Source organism: Rhea americana, unplaced genomic scaffold, assembly GCF_003343005.1.
Source record: "Rhea americana isolate MKP2758 unplaced genomic scaffold, rheAme1 scaffold_26, whole genome shotgun sequence".
Taxonomy (NCBI): Eukaryota; Metazoa; Chordata; class Aves; order Rheiformes; family Rheidae; genus Rhea; species Rhea americana.
Window position 1 is genome coordinate 2,385,524 of NW_028186379.1, and position 24,939 is coordinate 2,410,462.

General features: G+C 37.4%; 1 protein-coding gene across 3 annotated transcripts in view; it reads left to right on the plus strand.

Moving 5' to 3' along the window:
• Nucleotides 1-1,176: 1,176 nt before the first annotated feature.
• Nucleotides 1,177-24,939, plus strand: part of SATB1 (SATB homeobox 1) — a 74,933-nt gene continuing 51,170 nt past the window's right edge. For 2 of the 3 annotated variants that reach the window (XM_085307501.1, XM_085307499.1), the window contains exons 1-5: nucleotides 1,177-1,730; nucleotides 4,516-4,751; nucleotides 8,493-8,669; nucleotides 9,474-9,600; nucleotides 10,324-10,447. In XM_085307501.1, the coding sequence (XP_085163627.1) occupies nucleotides 4,541-4,751; nucleotides 8,493-8,669; nucleotides 9,474-9,600; nucleotides 10,324-10,447 (639 nt within the window). In that variant the 5' untranslated portion in view covers nucleotides 1,177-1,730; nucleotides 4,516-4,540. Of the gene's footprint in view, nucleotides 1,731-3,711; nucleotides 3,736-4,515; nucleotides 4,752-8,492; nucleotides 8,670-9,473; nucleotides 9,601-10,323; nucleotides 10,448-24,939 lie in introns of those variants that run through there. The other variant, XM_085307500.1, reaches the window with a different exon arrangement.

The following is a 24,939-nucleotide window of genomic DNA, read 5'->3' on the forward strand; positions in this document are numbered from 1 at the left end:
AAAAAAAAAAAAAGCCGGTGGCCTCGGTGTTATTTTGTATTAAAATGAGGAGGAGGAAGAAGAAGCAACGGCAGCGGCAGCAGCGGCAGCGAGCGGTAGCGGAGAGGAGGATCTGAGCAGGGGACGGCGGCGGCAGCAGCAGGAGGAGGAGTAGTGATGAGTCAACTAATAATTTAATGGGGACAGAAACAGAGAGAGAGGGAGAGAGAGGAGGGGGGGGAGAGAGCAGAGCAAGGCAGCTCCGTCCGGGGACACACTCACACACACACACACACACACACACACACACATAGCCGTGTAACATCAGCAACAACCACCAAACCGGCCTAAATAACAACCATACTCGGCCAGACAGGGGAAGCGAGAATTAAAATTAAAAAAAAGCCTACGATTATTATTCTTTTCCAATTATTACTGTTTTTTTTTTTGCTGGTTTGGTTTTTGTTGTTGTTGGCTTTTTGCAACCTTTCTTTCTTTTTTAATATTCCCCCCCCTCCTTCTTGCGAGTAACTCTTCTTGGAGTTCCCAGGTTTTCTGTTTTTTTTTTCTTTGCAGAAACTGAACCAATTTTTTAATAGAGAGGGTTTTTTTTAATTATAATTTCTCCCGGTTTTGGACTCGGAGGGAGTGAAACCTCGTCACTTTTTGTAGTGGTGGTGCTGTGCCTTGTTGTGTGTGTTTCCTTCCTTCTCTGTTCTTTTTCTCTCTGCCCTCCTCTCCCTCTCGCTCCCTCTCTTCCCCCCTCACTCGCACGGCAGCCCCCGGTAAATGAGAGGAGACAGGTCCTCTCTGCTTTTTTTTTTTCCTTCTTCTTTTTTTTTCTTCTTTTTTTTCCCCCCACTCCCTCTCCTCCCCGGACCGCAAAGGCGAGACTAAAAGTGGCATTTTAGTGCCTTTTCCTGCAATTTTCTCTTTTTTTTTCCCCCTCTTTTTTTTTTTTTCTTTTTTTTTTTTTCCCCAGTAGCGATCTCTGGGGCTGAGGCTTCCGCAGAAAGTTTGGGGGCTGTTACGGTGTGTATTTTTGCGGAGGGGGAGGGGAGCGAGCTCCTTCTGTGTGTGCTGCTCCTCTGGGTGCCTATTGGAGAATAATAGTGTAAGTGACAACCTAGAAGTAGACTTTCTGCTCTTCACTTCTTTTTTTCTTTCTTTCTTTTTTTTTCCTTTTCTTTTTTTTTTTTTTTTTTTTTTTTTTTTGCTTTTTTTCCCCTAATAACCCCCTTTCTCACTTGCTCCTGTACGCACTGATTTTATTTTTGAAAGGATAGCTAGACTTAAGTCACCCGCCACCTCAATTTAAACCTGCTACTTTTTTTTTATCATTAATTTCTTGGAGGCTTTTTTTAGCGTTACACTTGTCTGATCAATTTGATCTTCAGCTCCTTCTTCCGTTGCTAAACCTTGAAAACCTGGCTGTCTCAAAAGATATTTAATATATATATATGTTTTTTTGTCCATTGCCATTTTTGCTCATGGCTACTCTGTTTCTCGCTATCTATTTTTGCCCCTCCCCGCCTAGAGGAAAATAGCAACAAGAAAAAAAAAAAGAAAAATAAGGGAATATTAGGGGAAGTAGTCCTCAGGTCTGCTACCCCCCCCCCCTCGCCGCTCCCCCCCTAAGGGGGGGGGGACCTAGAAAACATCAGTCTTGAACTTCTTCCTCTTCAAGAGCTCGGRCTGCAAAGGAAACCTCCTTTGTGTTTGTTATTTATATGCTGTCAAGTTTTGAAGTGGTGAGTTTCGGGTCGGTTTTGCTAATTTCACTCAGAAAACTGCAGTGTTTCTGTTTCTAGATAAGTACTTTGCTTCTTTGTCTCTTTAAAAGGTCACAGTGAAAGCTTGGCCTGGATTGTGAGAGCCATATGGAACGGATAAGTGCGGAGCCTCTCTCAAATGTGATTATGGGTTTTTATGGGGGAGGGAGGAAAGAGGAGGGGAAACGGACGGGGAGGGGGCTGATTCCGGAGGGGAGAAAGAAATAATATAATACCGGCGGTGTTGCCTCTCGACAATAGGCGCTATCGCAGCGGAGCTCATTGAGAAATTGCGCGGTGTGTCCGTCGGTGTACGCTAGCTCTTTGAAACCCTGCCTCGAAATTGTGCTCTTCCGCGAACGCCGGTGATGAAAACTTGTAGTTATGAAAGATGTCTAAATGCGAAACCCGAGGAAACTCTTGGCCTGGAATCTGTGGAGATAATAGTTACTCCCTGCAACTGCCGCTTTGGGCAGGCCGGGCTGTGTGTTGCTCATCACTATTCCAAACTGAGGTTTCGCTGAACTTTAGCCTTGGGCATGGAGTTTAAATGAGTAAATTAGGTGTTTTATGTGCATGTAATTTTGCTTTGTAACATAAAGCTTTTTACAAGATGACTAAGCGGTTAAAGGATGCTGATGGGAGAGTATCCTAAGGCCAAGCGAAAATGACCCGTTTGGTGTTTTGGTGGTGCTCGGTGTATTAACTAAATTGCGATCTATCACTTTTATTCACTGTACATGATGTAGTACTGTTCTGACTCATGATGACTAGATACTTTTTGTAGCAAGAACCTTGGTGCATTAGAGTACTTCTGAAGTTGCCAAAAGTAGCAAGAATTTTCTTATTCAATTTTTTTTTTTTTTTTGCTGTTTTTGTTAATCCTCTTGTTCTTGAGAGACCAGTTTCAGAAAAGCAGCCCTATGTTACACTAGCATCATCAGAAACATCGGAAGATGTTAATGATTTGGGTCTGTAATTCTAYGGTTAGGCTGCAGTTAACATAGTAAAATGAGAATAATCTCTTTAAAAAGTGGCTAAAATAGGCACATTTACTGTTAATGAGACACAGGACTGAAAACAGATGGGACCAAGATTAATGGTAACCCTTAGCATGTCACCTTAAAGCACAAGGATAAATAATGGTTTTCTAAACTTTGGCTATTCGGTGGCATTCTTAAGCTTGCAAATGTTCAGATTAATATAGTACATCTTTCTCTACCATGTCGGGCAAAGYAGCACTGTGTTCAAACAAGAAAAAAATAGTTTACAGAATTGTCCCTGGCATATATACCAGTGATATAGAGTATTTGAAAAATCCTGAGATGTTTAGGTTTTAATAGCTTTGCTATGAAACATGCAGAAAATGTATTGGATTACTAGGCAACTGAAGGAAAGTAGCAATTACCAGATTCACACCACTCGTTCTAAATATGATTTCCCTAATATCAGTATTTGCACTCAGTAATGTAAATACTAGTTCATAAATTAATGTCTAGTCACCTGTCCTTAGTGATTATATTATATGCATACAACATAATTGTCAGTGTAGTTACACCTTTCTCAGTCAGGGAAAGGTAAGGTGAAAGACCTAACAATCATAACAATATTGATGAATGAAATCATAACTCGATAGATGACTGTTCTCAGCAACTGATTCCCTTTATGCTTGATAAAATAGATTCTGATGAGTGACAAAAATCCTCAAAACTTATTCCGTTATGGTCTAGACTGGGGGATTTTAGTGTTTTAACTGGAATTGTTATTCATGGACTGAGGTTTGAGAAGTTTATAAAAGGGGAAATATAAGCATGCTAACATATATCTTTTCTTAATTTGCGTTTGAAATTACTTCCTTTTTCTCCCCCCCCCCCTTGGTTTCAGATAGCTGTGTCAGTATGTAACTTTGCATCACGAAGGATTTCTTTATATTTAAGGGCTTCAAAAGTACTRTAGAAAATGTGGTTCTTCGGCATTATGTTTTGTGAGATACTGCCTTTTCTTTCTTTCTTTTTTTTTTTTTGATTTAAGAAATAGTACTGCATTTAACATTTAAAGCTTAACGTCTTAAAATTTTCGTATGCATATCTCAAACTTCACAAAAGTTGATAAACTCTTTGTATAAGATCAGTTTAGAAATTCAAAAACAACCACCTCCCGCTACTGCATACTCAAGTTATATGTTAAATTGTGTTCCAACTTTTATTTTTAGTGGGGAAAAATTGTAAATGAATGATATTCCACATTGCTAACAAATCTGTTGCTCCCTTAACTAAAGTTTTGACAATCTCTATTGTGTGCTTCCATTCTTTTACCACCTAGATTGAGGTTARTTCCACTATTTTTTTTCCCCTAGCAATAAAAGCCTCCAGGATTAATAAACAACCCTTTCTGTTAGATTTGTAACAATAGCTGTGTTGAAGCACATATCTTGAAAATCATCATCGTTTATATTAGTCTTAGTTTCTCTCAGACTTACAAGAAAAACTATGAAGATTTTTTTTTTTAATAGGGGTACTCTAATTGAYTTTTAAAAATAAGTCTACCCGATTTTGATGTGATCTCTGTAAATTGGGGTATGAGGTCGTTTTGGAGGATTTTTTTTTCTTTTAAAAAAAGTCATCTTCTGACTAATCAAAATAGTTATTTGTTCTTCTTTATGAGCTCACTATACATATATATCTCTGTACATGTGCAGGCTGTGTACGTATACATATGCGCACACGTGTACAACATATATTTTTTTTTTTTTGAATCATGGCAGGTGATCTTTAGAGGCGGGACTGAGTATGGATCATTTGAACGAGGCAACTCAGGGGAAAGAACATTCAGAAATGTCTAACAATGTAAGCGATCCGAAGGGTCCACCAGCCAAAATTGCGCGCTTGGAACAGAATGGGAGCCCATTAGGAAGAGGAAGACTTGGAAGTACAGGAACTAAAATGCAAGGAGTGCCTTTAAAACACTCTGGACACCTGATGAAAACTAATATTAGAAAAGGTAACACTTTTGATAATTCTGCATTGGAGAAATTATTGGTTATAATATATGGGGGGAAAACATATTTTTTCAGACTCTACTTCATCTATATTTCAGTATTAAATCTCCATTCTAAAATATTATATATTCCCAACTCTGATATAAATCACATTTGGGAAATGTAAGCTTCATGCTTGGGTGGAGCATCTTGCTTTACAGGGTGGAGTCTGATTTTTGTTAAGGTAAAGGGTAGCTGTACTGATTAAAGCAAATTCTTACATTGAAATACAAGTAATATAATCAATTCATTCTTTAAGCAAGTGTTGGGCTGAGGAACGCAAAAATATGTAAGAGTAAATACCAAGCCCCCGAAACAAATTCTCGCCTTTCCTCTTAATGATGGTTCAAGCGTGGAAGGGATAGCACTATTTCCATAGCAGTTGTAAGTTGGTTTGAAGGAGAGAGTGTAAATCTTTAGGTATCACATTGGAAAAGTCATTTATGATGTCAATCTTCACAGTTTATTTTCTTAAGTACAATTCATTATTGAACAATGAACAACTTGGGTGTCATATTTTTCAGTGGCTGGTTTGCTGTAATTAGACATTTACACAAGGAAAAGGCACATTTAGAATTACTGATGTTTGTATATGGATGCCTTTTGTTTGTATTAAAAATACTTTTAGTGAACAATAATCTGTAAATCTTGCTTATCAAAATATATGTCTTATTGACCGCATACTGCAGGCTTGTTAATTTAAATCAAAATATGCTGTATGTAATTTGGCATTTGTTTTAAAACAGCCTCTACTGCCCTCAGTATAATTGCTATATGTTTATAATCCAGATTTTTCTTGCATTTGCTAAGCAAAGTGCAAAATGCAACCAAGACTATTAAACGCATCAAGTTAGAAGGCAGAGGAATTTCATTGTGTCTGATGCATAACATTTATCGTACAATCATTTATTTTTTTCCTCGGTTTGGCGAAAACAAAGAATATATTGATCCTGAAATGAACAGACACAGCAGTCCGTATTGTTAGATCTTTATCTATTAAAAATGGAAAAACAGCACTTCAGCAAATTCTTTGGCCTCTGCTCATGATTACCCTATTTATTGATTGTTTGCCAAGAATGTATGCATCTTAAGAAAGCAAGAGTAAGAGCATTAAAAATATAATTTATTACGGCTTTTCAAACAGAGTGCATTAATATTGTACACTGAAGCAGTGGGGCTATATAAAAAGGACTTTCTGACGCCTGCAAACATATAAGTTCCATAAATTCCTAAATAGGAGATTTCAGCTGTCTCTGGTATTATGTGATATTTGCACAGCAAACTTTAATGCCAGGACAGTTTTAGACAAGGATTCTACAGACTTCCCTGCTCCTTATGGCAGACGTGCTGTTTACATAGACTCGTAAACCTTCAGCAAAAGCTCTAACACTGCCTTCAGGTTTAAATCATGTTGTATTTTTAGCAGCGAGCACTGACCAATGCTCTCCCCTTTAATACTAGAAGGTTATGAAGTTGCTGCACTTGGAGGTCTTGCCAAGTACTAGCAAGAGTGATCAGCCAGCTGAGATTGTGCTCTCCTGTATAACATTTTTCACATTAACAGAAGGACACTAGTGACAGTTTGCTAAAAGATTTAGTAGCTTGATTTGTAGTCAGATGATACCTGTGTCACACTGCCAGGATCCACCTCTGATGTCTATGCTGTGCATCAAAATTTGCTCCTGTGTTGGTTAAAGTACTGCATTTTTCAGACTGCTGTAACTTGTGAGACAGTATACCTGGCAGAAAGCATGCTGGCACGAAACGAAGCACCTGTGCGTTGTTAGTTTTGTGTCCAATAATAACCTAATTTTTATAGGCACTGATAAGGAAGAAAACAAATACACCTTAGCTATTTTTTGAATGTGGAGGCACAGTTTATAAAAATGAAGCTTTGTGTGTGCTTTATCTTCCAATATTTAACAGTGAGGCTGTTGAAAAATTCTGAGTCCCTTTCACTCAGACGGTAGTAGGTAAACCTGAACTGTGAGAGATTGGAGCGGAGGGGGAACCTTTTTGCAGATGAAGTGAGTGTGTGTATTTTGGAAAGCTCTCCACAGCTTAATGAAAACCAATGAAGAAATCACCAGTTTACATGTACTGTTTTTGCTTTGGTCTTCTCTCCCTTCCTGACCAATCTTAGGTTTTAAAAAACAAGGAAAAAAAAAAAAACTCCTTGCTGCACTACATAAATATTGGCAAGGTTTTAGTCTTGTCTTTCATGCTGAGCCTATTGGGCAAACTGGAGTGAGTTTGTGAGCTTTTCCAAGCGAGCCTGAAGGGGTTTGTTTGCCAGAGATTGACTCTCTGGTGAACAGATGTAGTTTAAATATACATGTTTAAAAGGTATCTTTTTCTTTTTTTAATTGTGATTTCTTGCTATATGTTAGAGCACAAATCAAGACACAGTCTTAAAGCATTTATCTATTGTCACCAGTAAATCCTCTTTTCAACTACAGTATGTCTTGCGCACCTTGAACAGGTGAGAAGGTTTCTGTAAGTCTAGAGGGCAGTGGTTATAGAGGCATTAACATTGTAGGACTAATTGGAGTTCCTGGGTGCCCTGTTAAAATAACCCTTGTCATCATTTATGCTGAAGATGATACCCCTCTGGCAGGCTGCCATAAGACAGTTCTGTACATCTGCTTTTAACCCTTTTGCTTTCTGTCATTAAGATACCTGAGCTGCGCTGTTGAAGCCAGCGGGACGGGATTAGGGCCTAAAACTGCAGTTCTGAGGTCGTACTGTCATACGTGGCTGTCTGGGAGGCYGGGAGGGATTTTCACAAAGTCTAGAGATTTGATTGCTAGAAGAGACTTTCTCTGTTTAACAGCTTGGGTCACTTGCTAATTTTTTGACTGTTGTCAGAAAGGAGAAAAAAAAAAAGTTGTTTGCTTAAAATTCCGTGCATCAKAGGGAACTGTTTGTCTTAAGATATTATAAAATTAGAAATTAATAATTACTTTCAGGCATACCGAAATAACACAAAGTACCAAAAATGCCGAATGTAAAGTACATGTGGCAACAAAAAGGCCCTAAGTACAGGTACGCTTACTAACACTGCATTAAAAATCATTATTTTGTTTCTTAAAGCTGTGAGATTAAGTAGTGCTCAAGGACTCTCAATGAATGAAGCATGAATTTGTGTTAACTTTTGCCTTGTTTCCTTGTGCACTCTTTTTAGAGTGAATGTATAACGCACAAGGCGATCTGCTGTTGATGTTGAAGGTAATTAAATATTTTTGGCAGAATTACGAAAGTTTGAACGTTAACGAACAAAATCATGTAGATGGTACTAAAATGGCTCACACCGAAGACATCTGCAGTATGTATTTAGGTTCTCATACTGCATGCTACTCACAGCAATTCGGGCAGGACAGAGAGAATCAACTTCTCTTCACTCAACCTTATTATTTCGATAGACAGGTAAATCTTTAATCTGTAGCTGATTGAGTAAGATAAATTTGCATTTATACTTTTCGTAGATTTATATATGTTTTGTAGAACGCTCTATTTTGGGGAGGGTGAGGGGAAAGGACTCRGGGAATATGTTTATCAAATATTTGTGATGATTCTTGATGCCTCATCTGCCTGTTCATACAGGTTTTATTTACATAATGCTTTATAGACCCACCTACAGTACTATAACTTAAGATTAATACGTGTTAAATTCGTTTTTTTTTCTTTTTCTTTTTTTTTAATAGGAAGTATGCTTCCAGTTTTCTGTGTAGTGGAACATTATGAAAATGCCATTGAGTATGATTCTAAGGAGGAGCATGCAGAATTTGTGTTGGTGAGAAAGGATATGCTTTTCAACCAACTGATTGAAATGGCATTGCTATCACTGGGATATTCTCACAGCTCTGCTGCCCAAGCAAAAGGTAAATACGATTCTGAAATTGTACAGTGAATTCTGTTTGTTTGCGGGGTCTTGGAGGAGGGGCTGAATTTCAGGAATGTGTTGCATGTTTCACTTAAAGTTCTTGCACATTTCTGTCTCTATTTTTTTCCCCCCCTTTAATATATTTTTGTTTAGTTAGTGCATGTTTTGTTAATGGGGAATATTGAGGTATTTATTTTTTTTWAAAAAAAAGACTTCAACTGAATCATTAGTATGCTTATTGACCTTAATAATCTGCTCCACTGAGGATCCACAAGGAAGTGTAAAGCATATTTGAGCAGATGGACTGTTGAGAGTCAACTTGCATTTATGACTGAATATCCAGCTCTGTTTCTTTTATTTTGTTCCTGATGGCTTTATAGACTGATAAGTAATTTTTTTGTACTCAATSCTCGCATTGCAAAAATCCTTTATAATTTATTAAGAAGAATGGTAATTATTATATCATGTCCTATTGAATTCATGAGAACTTAAGAAAATATACTTCTATACATAATTTAAAAAAAATCTCTCCTGTAATGCATTTGTATAATTTCATAGTGTAGATGGAAAATGTCCTTGGTAGTGTGTGGGTGGAGGATTTGGGGTGGGGGGTTGGCTCTTTTGTCTCGATAAATTTAAGTAAGAGGTTAGAAACAAAGGTGGTAATATTCTTAAAATCAGATTTTTTTCTTTGCTGCTAAGAATTAACAGCTAAATTACTTTTTTTTTTTCTCAATTTTTCCTGTCCTCCTCCTTCCCCACCTCCCTACCCCAAAACCTTCCCCTCCACCCCCACCCCCAGGGCTAATCCAGGTTGGAAAGTGGAATCCAGTTCCCCTCTCCTATGTGACGGATGCCCCTGATGCTACAGTAGCAGACATGCTGCAAGATGTTTATCATGTGGTCACATTGAAAATCCAGTTACACAGGTAAGTTGCATACCAGTTCTGGGACGTGAACTGTTACTTGTCTGCTCTTAGTTAATATTGTTCATATTTAATTCCCCCGTGYTGTATGCTCAAAGTACAAAGGCTGATCTAAATTCCTTTTTAGCTACCGTAATTCTTTTTTAACTTACAGCATGCTATTGCAGAAAACTTTCATAGCTCTGATAYATAGATTTTCTTTGGATACCTCATTAAAAGTATATTGCATTTTAGTCAATTAAATGATGCATTACAAGAAGGCATTTTACATAAAGTTTACTTAAGAGAAAAATATTTTTGCATATCATGAACAGTACCATCTGTGTGCATTTTGTAAAAGAATGACTTGCTCACACTTATTGTTGCTGTCTAGGTTCTTACATTTCACAGCAACAAAAAAGAAAAAACGGTAAATATATTAATGCTTTTCATGATCAGTCGTGAGAAAGCATTGCACCTTAAATTGTTTTACCAAGCGCATCAGAGCAGGAAGGTAGAAGTAACATGAAAAAATAGTCGCCACATGCAGCTGATGTATAATTCATGCATCAATACAGCAGATGTGTTGTATAAAGTAATTAACTAATCGGAACAATCAGGAGACCGAGAGCAATCTCCAGATGCATCTGCTTGATGCGCAAAATGAAATCTGTCTGTCTTAAAGGAATGTTCTGCAGCAGGATGCAATCTTGTAATAATCCCTTTTCTAATCTGTGTTTCAAATAGTTGCCCTAAACTAGAAGACTTGCCTCCTGAACAATGGTCTCACACAACAGTAAGAAATGCTCTGAAGGACTTACTGAAGGATATGAACCAGAGTTCATTGGCCAAGGAATGTCCCCTTTCACAGGTACTTAGCATAACATGTAATAAATAATAAAGCACTATAGGCAACACTGATGTGAGATTTGAGGTTTCTACAGACTGCAGCAAGTAGTATCTGTAGAGTGAATCTGCCAAAAATGCAAATTCCTTTGACCACTTCATGATCTTTATAAATATGCCTGATTYGTTTTGAACGTAGTCTTACAACATTTCCCAAGGGGCGTTGTGAGAGATTGTTTACACCACGCTAAAATTGTCTCATAGCAAACTGGATTTTAACTGGTTTTTGTCTTCAGTCTTTGAACTGCTTTGATGTAACTACTTTTTTCAAGCACATGTGTTCAAGATGTTAAAAAGCTCTTTACTTACTGCTGTCAAAAGTACTATTGAATCTGAATGCTTGTTAGATAACCTACAGTAGTTTTAAATGCTAATTCATAAAATRAGACAGTCTTTGGCATGTTATATGAGAGGAGAATAAAGAATAAAGCTCTTTGGATGATGTGTTGTTGTTGCAAACAACCAAAGGAAAATCAGCAATTTATTAGTTCTAATCAAAATATACCTAAACAAAAATGAATTCTCAAATTATGCATTGCTAAATATTGAACGGATGCTTTCCTTATGCTTTGGTGGTAGTCTCTTTTGTCATTGATGTAAATTGCTGTGAAGGAGCAACTTATTTTTCTATGCAGTAGTGTCCAATGATACTGGGCCGGGGGGGTGGGGGGCAGGGCTTCATATTTCAGACTTTAAAATGCATTTTGTTACAGTGCAGTGTAGGCAGAAATTCAGCTCACAAATAAGTGATGCTGGTTTGGGCAGGGGGGAAGGAAGTTAAAGAAGTTAAGTTATTTTCATAGGGATTTTATTTCTCTTGCTACAAATATTGGAGTGTTTGTCTCCGAAGGACTTTTAGTTAATCTACACAGGATCACCCTTTCTCTCTTCATCTGCCTTTCTAGCAGATATATTAGCAGGCTGTTTCCCCATCACTGAAAACAATCTAATAATCATAGGGGAAAAACAGTGATGTGGCTACAATATAGGAAGTTTTGAAGTGGAAGTAATCAAAATTATTTTCACTGGTTGCAAACCATTCCAGTAATATATCWGCAAAGTTATCTTGTATACTATACTCTAAAAGCATGCGAACTTTTGCACTGCTGGCTCATGGAGGCTGCAGATAATTTGGGATTTTCTCCATTTTTGGTCTACAAATGCAAGTTTTCGCTTGATACCAATGGAAAGTAAGCAAATTCTATAGAAATGGAATACATAATTTATATTTGGGCATAGTGTTTCATGTAGCGACTCGTTTATATATGTATGTGATGCAATGATAGAGCAAGAAAAAGAAAAAAATTTTAAAGGGAGAGACAATAGCATGTTACTGGCAACAGTTAAGTACTTACATCTTTTAGGTAAAGAAAGAGTGGTTTTTAATCACTATAAAAATTTTAATGGACAGAATATATTAATGGTCCTTGATGATAATGCCTAAGATTACCAAAACCCGAGATTACWGAACTCCAATTTTGTCCTGTTTGTTTACTGTTTTGTACTTTCGCATTTGTAAAAGAAAATATTCAGAGCTGTGATGCTTTCTGTTGTTTAAAGCATTATTATTACTTTTGTCATCTCTTTATCTTTACCAGCACTGTAGTAGTAGGATTGCAAAAAAATTAAACAGGGTTTGCCTTTTTGGAGTCTATTTCCTTAAAGACCAAATCATATCAAGTTTAAAATATGTATATTTAGTCTGGACTTCTGGGGAAAAAARAATAAAACATTGTCAGAGTGGTTGATCCAGAACCCATCATCTCCCTTAAATATTCCCRTTTACCTGCAGAGCTTTAGAGGAGACCTGCAGTACCTAAACATGTTGATCCGGCGGTGTCCTTTTCACATGACTAAATTGATCTGGATGTTTCCTATACTTACCTAACTAATGGCATATCGCTCCTATGCAAAGCAGACTGATTTAAGAGTGTCTGTGTTTTGTTACATATATTGAAGTTTGTGAGGTCCATAGAGGTGTGCTCCCGTAACAGAGGTCAGAAGCAAGGTCAAGTTAGAAGGCTGAAGATGTTGTTTCCTTAGAGAATTTGGCTAAACGTTAATACTAGACCTCTTGAGAAAAGAGGAGTAGTTTCTCCTGTTACGTATTTTCATGGACATAGATAATGCTATATAAAGTGCTTCATCAGAAATGCAAACTAATGCAGCAACGCCTTACCATAACTTATTAACGCTGTTATGGATATAATTTATTAACTACAGAGGAATGATTCAAAGTTGCCGTGAGAGCAGTTATCGTTTTCTGTCTCTGTCATTAGCAATACTCTTCTGTATCAGTATGGAAGGATTTCTTGTAAAGTATTTAAGCTGCTTTGCTACTTGCGTGGCATCTCCAATGCAAAATGTAAGAATGGAAGACTGAGACTTGTTATCCTAACTTAGAATTTACAGCATTTTCTTAGTTAATCTTGTATTTCATGTCTTTAAAAAYTGCTCTTATTTATTCAGAATACTGATATTTTGAATACTGCAAAAACAAGCTATTTTTATAGTGCAGATATATTTAATGGCTCTAAAGTATGTAGGCAGATGCAAACTGTATCTATATGTAACTGAAGTGTATCTTCCACTTCAGTTTTATTTTCTTTTTTCTTTCTTTTTTTTTTTTTTTTTTACCTTTGGGTGAGCAGATATGAGCTCTTAATACCTTTCTCTGTAGAAAACCTCTGTGACTCTTGCTGTCATTAGGAGAGGTGAATACATGGTCTCTTTTGAAGTCACTGATTGCCTCGCTCTGAGAATGCTGTGGCCACCCCAGAAGACCAGGTTTACCACTTAGTATATAAACCTGCATCACGGGAAATCCCCGTACGTATGAATTGGAGTCCTTAGGACAGATTGGAGCAAGTAAAATGGCTCTGAATTATTCTCAGATTTTGGGATCAAGCAGGCAAGATAAAAGGGCACTACAAATTTCCCATGGCAGTGCCAAACCTTTCCTGAATTACGAGCTGTGGTGCATTTTCATACTTTTCCTTGGGTTTGTAGTTTTTATTGCTAGCAGCATATGCAGGTGCTGAGTGAAAGACTTCTCCTCATGTTTGACGATCAAGGCTTTCTTCGTTTCTGTTTCCTCTCCAAACCTCTTTTGATGGGGAAGGAGATTTGGAATTTAATCTAGGGCTTAATTTGGGRCCATCTTGTGCATTCCATTAAATTGGTGCATCTCACGAGTGGCCTAGATCTCATTTTCCTCCTGTTTTGGCTCTTTACTCTCCAAAGAGTTGTAAATAATTTTCTGTACCATCGATTCTTATTTCCAACCCCTTGCTCAGACTCTGTACTCTACCTCAGTCTGRTGGGAGTCACTCTGAAGTGATCAGTCAGGCAAGCCTGTTGCATTTATTTATTTAATGTTATTCCTTTCATTTCTCTTCTCACTTTTAATTCTAGCATTTCCATACTTCAGTTTCACTGTTCTGTTATGTTTTCTAATGCAACAATTTCTTGCTACTTTTGTAATTAACAGAACTGAAAAATTACTGACCCTATTTAGTCTGCTATTAATAAGCTTTTTGTTTTGTCCCTATTGACTTGTTCTGTCTGTCTCTATGCATGTGTACACACACACACACACACACACACACACACACACACACACAGACAAACTTTTATAGCAAGAGGAAAGCAACATGGACTGTTTGCTTCAGAAAAGGCTTGAAATTCTCTCTATAATTCTGGAAAATTTTCAATATATGCTTCTGAATGTTTAGATGTACCTCTTACCTTGAATTCCTGTAACCTTTTCTGTGAAAGGAATATAACAAGTCTTCTACCAAAACTAAGAGATTGTAGAGATTAATTAGTATCTGGGCATTGCTTTGATAATATGGCAGCGATCAAATAACACTGACTTTCCAACTGGTATTTTCTCACCTGGGCTTTTTCTATAAAAAGATTTATTTTTTTTTTTTAAGATCTTGGTTGGTATTCACGAACAGGCTTGGGTTTTTATCACTTTTTTATTTTTTAATTTATCAAACCACTATAAAAGCACTTGTGAAGCAAAGTATTCTTTCACTTCCCTCACAGTATCCCAAAATGTGAAGTGTAGGGTTTTTGTTTTGGGATTTTTTGCTCCNTTCCCTCCTCATCCTTTGAAACTGCTTGTACCTAGCCAAACTCTTACTGATAGCCAATATGTTATTGATAAGAGGTTCAAGGTCTGACATACAAAGCCGTGAGATGTTAYATGTATATGTTTTGGGGGGGTTGATTAGTTGCCTTTTTTTGTGTGTGTGTAATAGAAATACAGTATTTCCAAGGAATAAATATATCCAGAACCTATGATACATATGGACTTGGTCCTTTATATATTATTATTTAAATTTTTGAAGATATTTGTTYCCTAACCCCAATATCTGCAATGTCTTTTATGTAATTTAGCTCATGATGGTCAGGGAGAAGGGCCTTTTCCAATTAGAGGGACACATGCATGCATTTTGTAAAATGTTTGCACACAGCAAGAGCTTTTTACGTACTGGAATCTGAATAGTTTGGCACTTGTACTAAATATAGCTATTGTGACTATATTTTGATCAAACTTTTGTACTGTAATGAATGATTGACTGCCTGTGACATAGGCACAGTATATATATCAAATACTGTCCTTTTTGTTCAAATATCCTGTCCTGAATTAGCACGCTGTTTTATGCAGATATCCTGCAGAATTAATACTGTCTCGCAGAGATGCCAGAAAGGAAGCTTGCTTGGAACAGAAATGTTTTTCACTTTACCTGACCCCGTACATCCCTGGCCATCACACCAAATAAGCAGCAAAATAAAAAGTCCTCTTCAGTTTCCTASCTGTGGTTCTGAACACTCCTCAGCCCTTCGCACCCCCTTGCAAAATCGGAACCAAACGCAAAGTTGTGCTCGCTAAAACTAAAATTTCCAGACCTGTAAATAAGCAAGGAACGCACCAGTAAAAGCTGCCAAAATACAAACTTTTTATGAGCATTTTTGAAATCCTTCTGTGCAAAACTGAAAGGGTTTTCTGCCCTCCCCTTCTAATTCTACCTGTCTAGACCTGAGGTGAAGTCCTCGGGTTTCTTTGCTGCTTGCGAGTCTCTTCTCTTTTCCTTCCTTCTCTCCTCCTTCTCCTCCCCTCCACCAATAATTAATAACCTCAGTGAGGAATGCAGCTCCTTTTTCTACTTTAGATGTTACTGTACTTTAGATTTTGAAGATGTCATTAATTATTTCAGGGAAGTAAGTCCTTGAGGGCCTGGACTGGAGTTTTGGCAGGCAGGGCCTTTTCAGCCCCCTCCCCAGTTGCTCAGGAGTGTTCAGTCTTGTGCCTCTACAAGCTGACATGGGATCTCAATTTTTAAAAAATGTTTTCAGTTTAACTATGAAAATTTGTACCCATGGGTTTAAAAAAAATTTTAATGATTAATCTTACAGATGCTTTGTCTTCTATCTGTTGCCTTATCAGAATTTATTTATTCAGTGTAAGCTCTGTATTAAGGCCTCCAAGTTAAATTTTGCTGCTGATTGATGTCAATAATGTCATGTTTAAGTCGAGGGCAGTGAGTTGAGCTTAAACAAATTTCTTCATATTTTGGGCACTGATTTGTATTCTTTATTTGTATCTAAAGATTCTCAGTGCTTATAGCTGCATCATTCTAAAACTAATTTCTTAGTGGGCAACACCCTACTAAAGGAGAAATATTTATAGCTTTTCTTTTTTTCCCTGCCTCTTCATTAGAATTAAATATCCTGATGAGATCAGAGTTGTCTCCTGGAAAAAAAGACGGGGCCTGGACTTACTGTGAAGAGAAGGAGGGGTATAGCTARCATGTTTCTCAAATGCCATTTCTGACTTTGGAGGACTCTGTAACATGTCAAATTATCCCCTAGTAGCTGCACTGTCATGAGGTCTCGTGTGTTTCTGCTTCTGAGACAGAGGACACAAGTCCAATAGGCAGACAGTGCGAGTGTTCATTTGAGCCTATTTTTCTTACTCTTTTTCTTTTCTTTTCTTTTCTTTTTCCCTCTCTCTCGTCCAAGTCAGCTGTAAGGAGAAAATAACATATAAGCAGCCTTCTTACTCCAAGCTTTCCTGTGAACAGAGTACAAAAACCTGTGCTTTTATAAGGAACAGTGGTATTTCTGTGACTGTCCTCCCTATTTTCTCTGTGCTAACCACTTTGAATTATATCTCAGCGGTTTTGAGAACTGTCATGTGAACGATTATCTGCATCATATGGTTTTCAAGTTGTAGGGAAGTGAAAGGAACATAATACATTTTCTTCTGATAGGTTTTCCTTCTAAAATGGGCGTATGTTGTAGAACTGAGCACTGCTCAGCTTCTGTGTTCCCCATCTTGGTGGTCCTGAAAAGAGTATATAAAATAACTAGTATTTTAAAGGTTTGCTGTGATGTTCTTCATTTTATATTTTGCTATAAATAGAAGATTTTTTTTTTCTTTATGGTTAGTGGGTTTGGAGGCAGTCAAGTAATACAACACTACAAAATGCTGAATTCATTCCTATTTCTCACATAATTCTTAACGCAGTCAGGCAATTCCTGGCCTAGGGCGACCCTTGATTTTTCCATAACTTTATTAGAGGGTTAACAAGCCACTCCTCCAGTGTTCCTTAAAGCAAGACTGCAAATAAGTCTTTTTTCTTCTTATTGGCAAATTGTTGGCTGTAGAGTACTGCACAAGTATAAACAACATGAGAGATCCTTTAACATAACATGAGAGAGCCTTTAGACGCTTTGCTCCCGAGCTTTGGAACTCGTTGCCAATTGAAGCAAGGAAAGCTCTGACTGTTGGGACTTTTAAATCTAGACTTAAAAGTTATTTGTTCTGTTTAGCATTTTTAAAATGATTCTATTAGGAATTGTATGTGCTTCAGTTTTAATTTTAACTCATAATGATTGTAAAGCACCCTGGGATGCTTGCATGAAGGGCGCTACAGAAATCCGAGATTGTATTGTACTGTGTTGTTATGTATTGTATTATTACATGGTGCCGGAGTTGGACCACGGACAATTCGTATAGAAAGCATTTGAATACTTAGCTAAAGATAAGGAGTGTATGTGTGTGTTGAGGGGGGWAGGGGGGAACACTGTCTCTTCTTGCTTGTTTTCCCCCTTTTCACTGTCAGTTATTTTATTAAACTAAATTAACATGGCAGTTATTCCCTAAGAAATGCCAGCATAATTTACTGCTGCARAGGGGCTCAAAATGTAAACCAGATGATAAACTAAAAATAAAAAAGTCCACATTAAGATTTAATTGCACTTCCCTCTCTATATTATGTTCTTATGTAAAATACATTACAAAATAGTACTTTCTTTATCACTTCCTTCACTTTTAACTGAATTTCAGTAACAATAAAGAAATATATTGTCTCTGTTTCAGTAATGTCACTTGACAGTTAATCCCTTAACTTGATGTACATGTCTTTAAGATTTTTTTTTTTTTTTTTTTTTTTAATAAGGAACATGATAGCACTGACTGGAGCCAAGTATTGCACAACCATGTGATTTGCAAGTTTCCCAGCTCGCAGCTTTGCCAGTGCAGGTCAATTCACACCTGCCACACTCATGCCATTCTGGTCCTCATGTTGCTTTTCCGCGGTGGTTGTCAGAGGTAGAGAGAGTTGTGCGTGCGGCTTCTTTCTCTCCTCCTCCTCCTCCTCCCCCCTTCCTCCCCCCCCCCCATGTGTGGTAAACCTTGCGTATTGGAAGTGTCTGCTCAGGAATTAAATGGAGTTTAATTTCTGTCCATTAGGAAACTGCTATCCACATAGCCAATTAAGCCTTCTATTTAAAGGGCAAGTAAATGTGTGTGTCTATATCTTAATCACTGCTGTGACTGGTTTGCAGAGACCTTCCTTAACTGGTTCAGTTATTACTGGTGGTGGTGGGAGGCACGGAGAYCAGTGTAGTTATAAAACCTACTCAAAAGCTGAGCAAATTTTGGAGATGCTGTAGCATTATTGTTAGTGGATTTAAAGCTGACGTATGCTTGTATTACAGTGCACAGTGCCGTAGACATAAAGATTTGTTTGGAGAAAATTGAGTTCATAATAATCTTTTACCTGACAGGTATGAAAGCAAAGCAGAACCCAATTCTTTGAGCAGTTGTACTGAGAGATGCCTCTCACTTGACAGACAATGCTCATCTCAGTTCTTGGCTCTATCYGTAACTTAGAAAAAAAGAGATGTATTCATTCAAGACGCTGAGCAAAACTCTCAAAGCTTGCTCCTGCCCCAGGATTTTTTTCTTTTTAATTAATAAGYAGATTTTTCCTTTCTCTTTCTAGGAGATATGGTAGGAAATCCTAGGGCGAAGGTGAGCTTTGTCTCTCTTTCCTTGGACATTTCTTTTAAGAACAACAAAAATAGTATCAGATTCCTCTGATGCCTTGCAGCATTTATCAGAGGACAGGTTTTTCAGGACAGCAGCAACCTCAGACCTGCTTCACTCCAAGCCATGGAATAAACTAGTCAAAAAGAAAAAAAGGTCTGTTCCCTAAGGGTGGGAACACATGAAAGACTCTCCTCATAGACATGTCTTTTTTTTTTTCCTTTTAAATGTACTTAAGATTTTCTACATTGAGAGTCTCAATTCTTTGATAAACTTCTAAAAAACAGTTTCCTGTGGGTCAGGAGAGGGCTTGACTAAAGCATAACCTGTGCCTGGCCTGGCCATCTTCTGAGCTTTTCCAGTGATTTGATACTTTCTCTTTTAGTAAAYTGTTATGCAGAAGGATGGACTTTATGATGATAAGACAGAGGCATTTGCAAAGGACTTCAGTATCAATTTCCTTCCTGGAGGTGGAGAGGCTTCAGGTCTCTAAGTTTACCTAGCACATGTGTGTACTTGGATTAGTATATCCAGACTCTGACAATTGCACGTTGTGTTTCTTTGTGMGTGTGTGTTTTTTTTAATATATGTAACAAGAAGATCCTACCAAAATATACTAGATAGTTAGTATCTTCRTGGTTTCTCATTACTGGGATGCCCCCAAGTTCTCAAAAGCTGTGTTGCTTATTCTGCACCTTTTGTTTTTTAAGGAAAAGTGTTATTGTGACAAACCTAATCTAGCTTTTCTTTTTTTARTGTGGGACAATTATGAAAATCAGTATATACCTTCATCCACTTTCACACTCTTTATCAATTCTTTAGCGCCTCAAGACTTTCCACAAAATCTCTTGCCAGTAAAAGGCAGCAACACAGAGGAGAAACAAGCACCTTGTCTAACCTAGAGTTGCTTGAAATGTCACCTGCATGTCATTTTACTTAGCAGTAGTTAATCCATGGAAAATTTTATGCTGTAACTCCTTTTCCCTATATTCTAGCAATTTTCTTTTTYACAATTTACAATTTTCTTCGGAAAGAAAGAATTCTGTTCGTAGCTTTTAGCAAGATGAATATCCTCATAGAGTTGGGGTCTATACGATTGAGAGAAATCACCAGTCTGCGTACAGGTGGCTCATAGGCACATGACCTGAAACAATAAATCTGACACTTAATCCTTTAAACAGAGCATAGGCAGAGGTTGTTACATTTGGCACTAGAGCAATATTTAAGCAAGCAATCAGAGACATAAGAGATGCACTAACTAGGGRCTGAAATCAATAAAGTTGAAACTAAAAGCTGGTCATACATAAAAAAAGAAAAGAAAGAAAAGCCCAAACAAAACGTATCTAGTCAAACAGATTACYAAGAGATGTGGTGAAAGATCCAGCACAAGAAGTCTTCAGATCAATATGGGATGTTTGCTCTAGCTTAGCTACAGGTAACCTGGTCAAATTGTTGGATGAAAATCTAGAGTCTGTTTTATGTGGAGTCCAAATAAATGTTCGTAATGGTCCCTTCTGGCTTTAAAAATCTGCAAAAACTTGTGTAGGAAAAGGAAAAGAGATCAAAGAAAGGACTTATCCTAAACACCAAAAGAAATTCAGCAAGACAACTGTTAGTGCTACTGAGTCTGATGACTTCTTGTCTGGACATTGTGCCTTAGGGCTCAACTTCATGCCAGACATCTGATGCTTTGCCTAGCAGAACAGTGGAATCCGAGAAGAGACTTGCTGAAAAACATGTCCTATTTCCCAGCAAGGAAATCTTCCTTAACTTTGTGGATAATATTAAGCAATTTTGCCTTTCACTTTTAGCCTTTTACAAAAACTGTACAGGGAAATAAGCATTGCAGTTGGTTGAGGATAGATCAATTATTAGTATCTCTCAGGAAAATGTATGTTCTTCATTTCTGTAGAAGTTTTTTTATGTGCCCAAACTGCATTTAATGCATTAATAGGTCTAAAATTTCACCCATCACACAAAACCTTTGTGTTAGTTAAATGTCTAGTTATGTTATAGTTCACAAAGGTTGAGACAGATAGGTAACAAATCAGAAGGATTCTGACCTAGGTGGAAATAAAACCARTCCTCCCAACAGGAAGATTGGAGGCATCAATCGATGGGTTAAGACAAAGGAATACACTCTTCCTCCAAATTTTCCCCAGATCGGTCTGTGAGATTGCCAAGAGCTGACTTTACCTACCACAAACTTTATTTCTGTATAAGAAATGCTGGTTTGCCCTGTAGGCACATCCCTTGTGTGCAACCTGCGTTGTCCTCTTGGGCTCCAGCTTTCCCTGTTCTTATCCTGGCCAAGGAGTAGAGACAAGYGTTGACAAATGCCGGCTGCATGTATCGTGATGCTCTGCTTGCTAACGCAGAGTAACGGCAGACCTGGGACTGGGGAGGAGGATTGGAGCACATCCAGGTAGCTCTGCCTTGGTCCCAAGGACTGATACCACTTGTGGTTGGAGCTCAGCTTCTGATTTTGTACTTTCATCTCAAAGGGGTTGTCCCTGCGTGCTCTCGGGTCGCTTTGTGATGGGAACCTGAGCGGGAACAACCAGGAGAGTCCCTTCAAAACATATGCTCCTAATTCAAGCTAAAACAGTAATATAAAGAATCTCTTAATCTAGTTACTTCATAATGGTTTTTTTCAAGCAGATTCCCGGCTGAAATGGATAGCGCTTTCCTTTCATTACCCGTGGACTCCTCTCTGGTGTCACAGCACTTCCCGTGAAAGCACTGCAGAATCAAAATTTTAGGGTTGCAGGAAAGTAAAGTGCCATTTTCACTCAATAAACCAAGAAATAACTTATACATTTTGCATTTTATATTTTATTCGGGTTGGTTTTAGGAAAGATTTTGCCAGGAATATTTTTACTATTAAGTATCCACCATTTATAAATAGTATGTAATAAAAATTGGAATGCTTATAAGGAATCATGTTGGACACCTGATGATGAAGACCAAAATGTCTCATATCTCCCTATTATTTATGGATTGGGGTTGTTCCTTTTTTTTCTCTTTCCTTTTTTTTAAGTTCAGGGCAACATGCCATAAAGCTTGTAAAGCAGTTATGTTCTTCAGATCTGAATTAACATTTCCCACCTACCTAACTCTCTCTCTTAAGCTTTTAACCTTTGTAGATATAAGACTAGTATCTCAAAAAGCAGCTTTTTATTTGAGCTGTATTTATATCCATCAGTGGGAGATGCTGGGAAAACATTGGGAGAATGCTGCTCTGCCATGCAGCAACTGGAAATTCATATTACAAAATGGTAAAAGTAATGMGAGGATCTATTCCTTCAGATACTGAATCCTCATTTCAGCTTTTCAAAGTCTTCTGGTATGTGCATGTATTTATATACATATAATTTATTGGGCTTCTTTTTGTTTTATATCTTCCCTCATTAAATTCAATGAAGTTTTATGTTTACATTAATATGTACATTCATAACCCTGAAAGACAACATAAGAAGGTAGAAAAGCAGGAGGCAATAATTTAGGTTAAAAAGGATAGGAGGAAGAAGGAAAGAAGCATTTTTGTCCTGAAAAAAGCTTACGTTGTCATTTTAAATCTGCCTTTAGGCTATTGTAACTTATATGACCACTATTTGCCATGCAGATCCTTAATTCTCCTGACCCTGGCAGCAGTATAGAGGTCAGATAGCCATCCCAGGGCAATGCCAAAGGCACAAACAAAAGGTTTTTTCTTCTCTGTCCATCTGTGGGTTTTTTTCCCGCTTATTCTACATGTTTATAGGGCATGTGACAAAAAATGCCATTGCATTACGTTCTATAGTTCAAGGTAATGGACCAATGAATTTAATGTAATTCTTCATATGCAATTAAGCTGTCCATTTGTGATTCTTCTTCCAAAAAACAACTAATGGCTGGGTATTTGGAGCTATAGGTCTGGTTTTATTCAAAGTGGCAGATGATATTTCTCTGCCATATCAGTACACTGACAACATCATTTTGCCTTGGTTGTGTTTTTGTAGCGTGTAGGCTTGCATGGGCTCAGACAGGCTAAAATCTTTGATTTGGGGATAATAGTATGTTATCCATTTGGAGCTTGAATGTTCCATTCTTGTTTGAAAAATATTAACGTAGAGTCTCTTAAGAAAGAAACGCCCCTAAGATTTCAACTTTCATTAAAATTGGTGTTTGTGATTTCTACACTTAAATCTACATGCTATGAAACAAAAGCTACTGATAGTGGCTAGAATCAGGGAAACAAAGTTCCTCTGTCTTTCTGCTTTGCAAAAAGATTCCCCCCCACACGCCAAATCTTTAAGTTCTATTCTGCTTTGTAAATTTATCACTATTCAAACTAGATCTAGGGACAAAGGCTCATAGTTTTCTTTCTTTCTTTCTTTTTTTAAGGCAGGCATATTATGGTTGCAGCATTGGAACGTGCTACCCTGCTGGTGTCTAGGGATGTAAAGTGGAGGATTTATGGAAGTGAAAATAGAATAGAGCCTTAAAAGTTTGGCTTTAAAAAATGGAGCCAGTAGTTTGACAGATTGTTCAGTAAATGTTCATTTTATTGAGAATTATAAAAAAGGTGCTTAACGCCTCTGTGCCATTAATATAATACATTAAAAGGTTACTGTCAAGATTAGTGTTTCAGCTCTGAAAATTGACTGTAGGGTTTATGGGCAGCACTGTTCATATTCTGCTTGAAAGATAAGGTATCTTCTACTGCACTTGACAAAACCATTACATTATTATGAGGCTTTGTATTGAAAAACTTGATAAATAGTAAAACATAAATAAAATCTCATTTGAAAAGAGGGAGAATTATTCCTGTCTGTCTGATAGCCACATTTAACAGATGCAGATATGTATGTAAAACAGTTGTGAAAATAGCCAGTGTCAAACTAGTGCAAAATTAAACTTGTGGGGTGTTCTGTTTTCAGTGTCTGTTATTGTTGAAGTACTCCATTTCAAAAGCATGMGTTCCTTCCTACAGAAAAAGGAATCAGATTCCTTAGTTGAAATTAATTAGCATTCAGAAACCAGATAGCATGTTTTTGGGTATTCATGAGATCTCTGTTTGAAAAAATGTTTTTAACTTGTAGAAATGTGTTGCAACACACAGATGGGAAGAAAAAGAAAAAAAAATCTCTTTAGCAAGCACTGTGTGTAAAAGGAATATTACATTTTGCACGCTCCTGATTACCCTGTGTAAACAGTTTTTGACATCTGTCTTTATAGTTTTCGAGGAGAGGAAGACTTTGTTAAAAGAACCATTTTTATACAGCAGTCACCATTTCAGTCTTGCTTTACCTGTATTATGAAAGCAGATGGTCTGCATGTCTTTTGAATATTTATAACTATCAAAAACAATCTCTTGCTATTCACCCTTAGGCTTATGAGATGTCAGGACTGTTCTGGTTGAAAAAAAATCATCTTGGGTGTTTACAGAAAGAGGATTACATTAAGCTGAAATGACTATACATTTTCCAGTTTAATATTTGTCCATCAGCTGTTTAATCGTATTTAGATAATTGTGTAAATAAGTTGTTGCAGCCCTTGCCCCTTCCAGTGAGCAGGCTTGAAGCTTTAAACACTGCTGAATGAGTTGCAAAAAAGCTTGGAATTTTTTTTCCTAGTTAAACAATCCAAAAAGCGTAAGTAAGTTTTGGTTACAATGCTGCTTTTGAGGGGGATGTTTCATTTGCAAAGGAATCCCCAATATCCAAATTAGCTGAGTTGTTTTAGGAAGCTGTTGTGTCTGTTACTACTCACTGCTGAGTCTGTGAGGATGTGTTTGTTCTGTGTAAATACTGCAGCCCAACTGCCCCTTCATGAGGCATGAAAACAACCTCGTTCTACTCATATAAAAATAATTTTAAGGTTATTTAGGGGAAGTTTTGGGACTGTGGGGGTTAAAAGCTTTTTTGACTGGAAGCTGAGCAATCACTGATAACAGATTTTGCTGTGGTTGGTTGATTTGGCAGAAAAGCATGAACAGTTTTGGTTTAGATGATTGAATTAACCTGATTAACATTGTTTTTGTTGTTTTGCGAAAAGGACAACAGTTTACTTTTAGCGATGATCGAACAGTACTTCACCTGGTTGGTGAGCATTGTTAGGGGAAATGA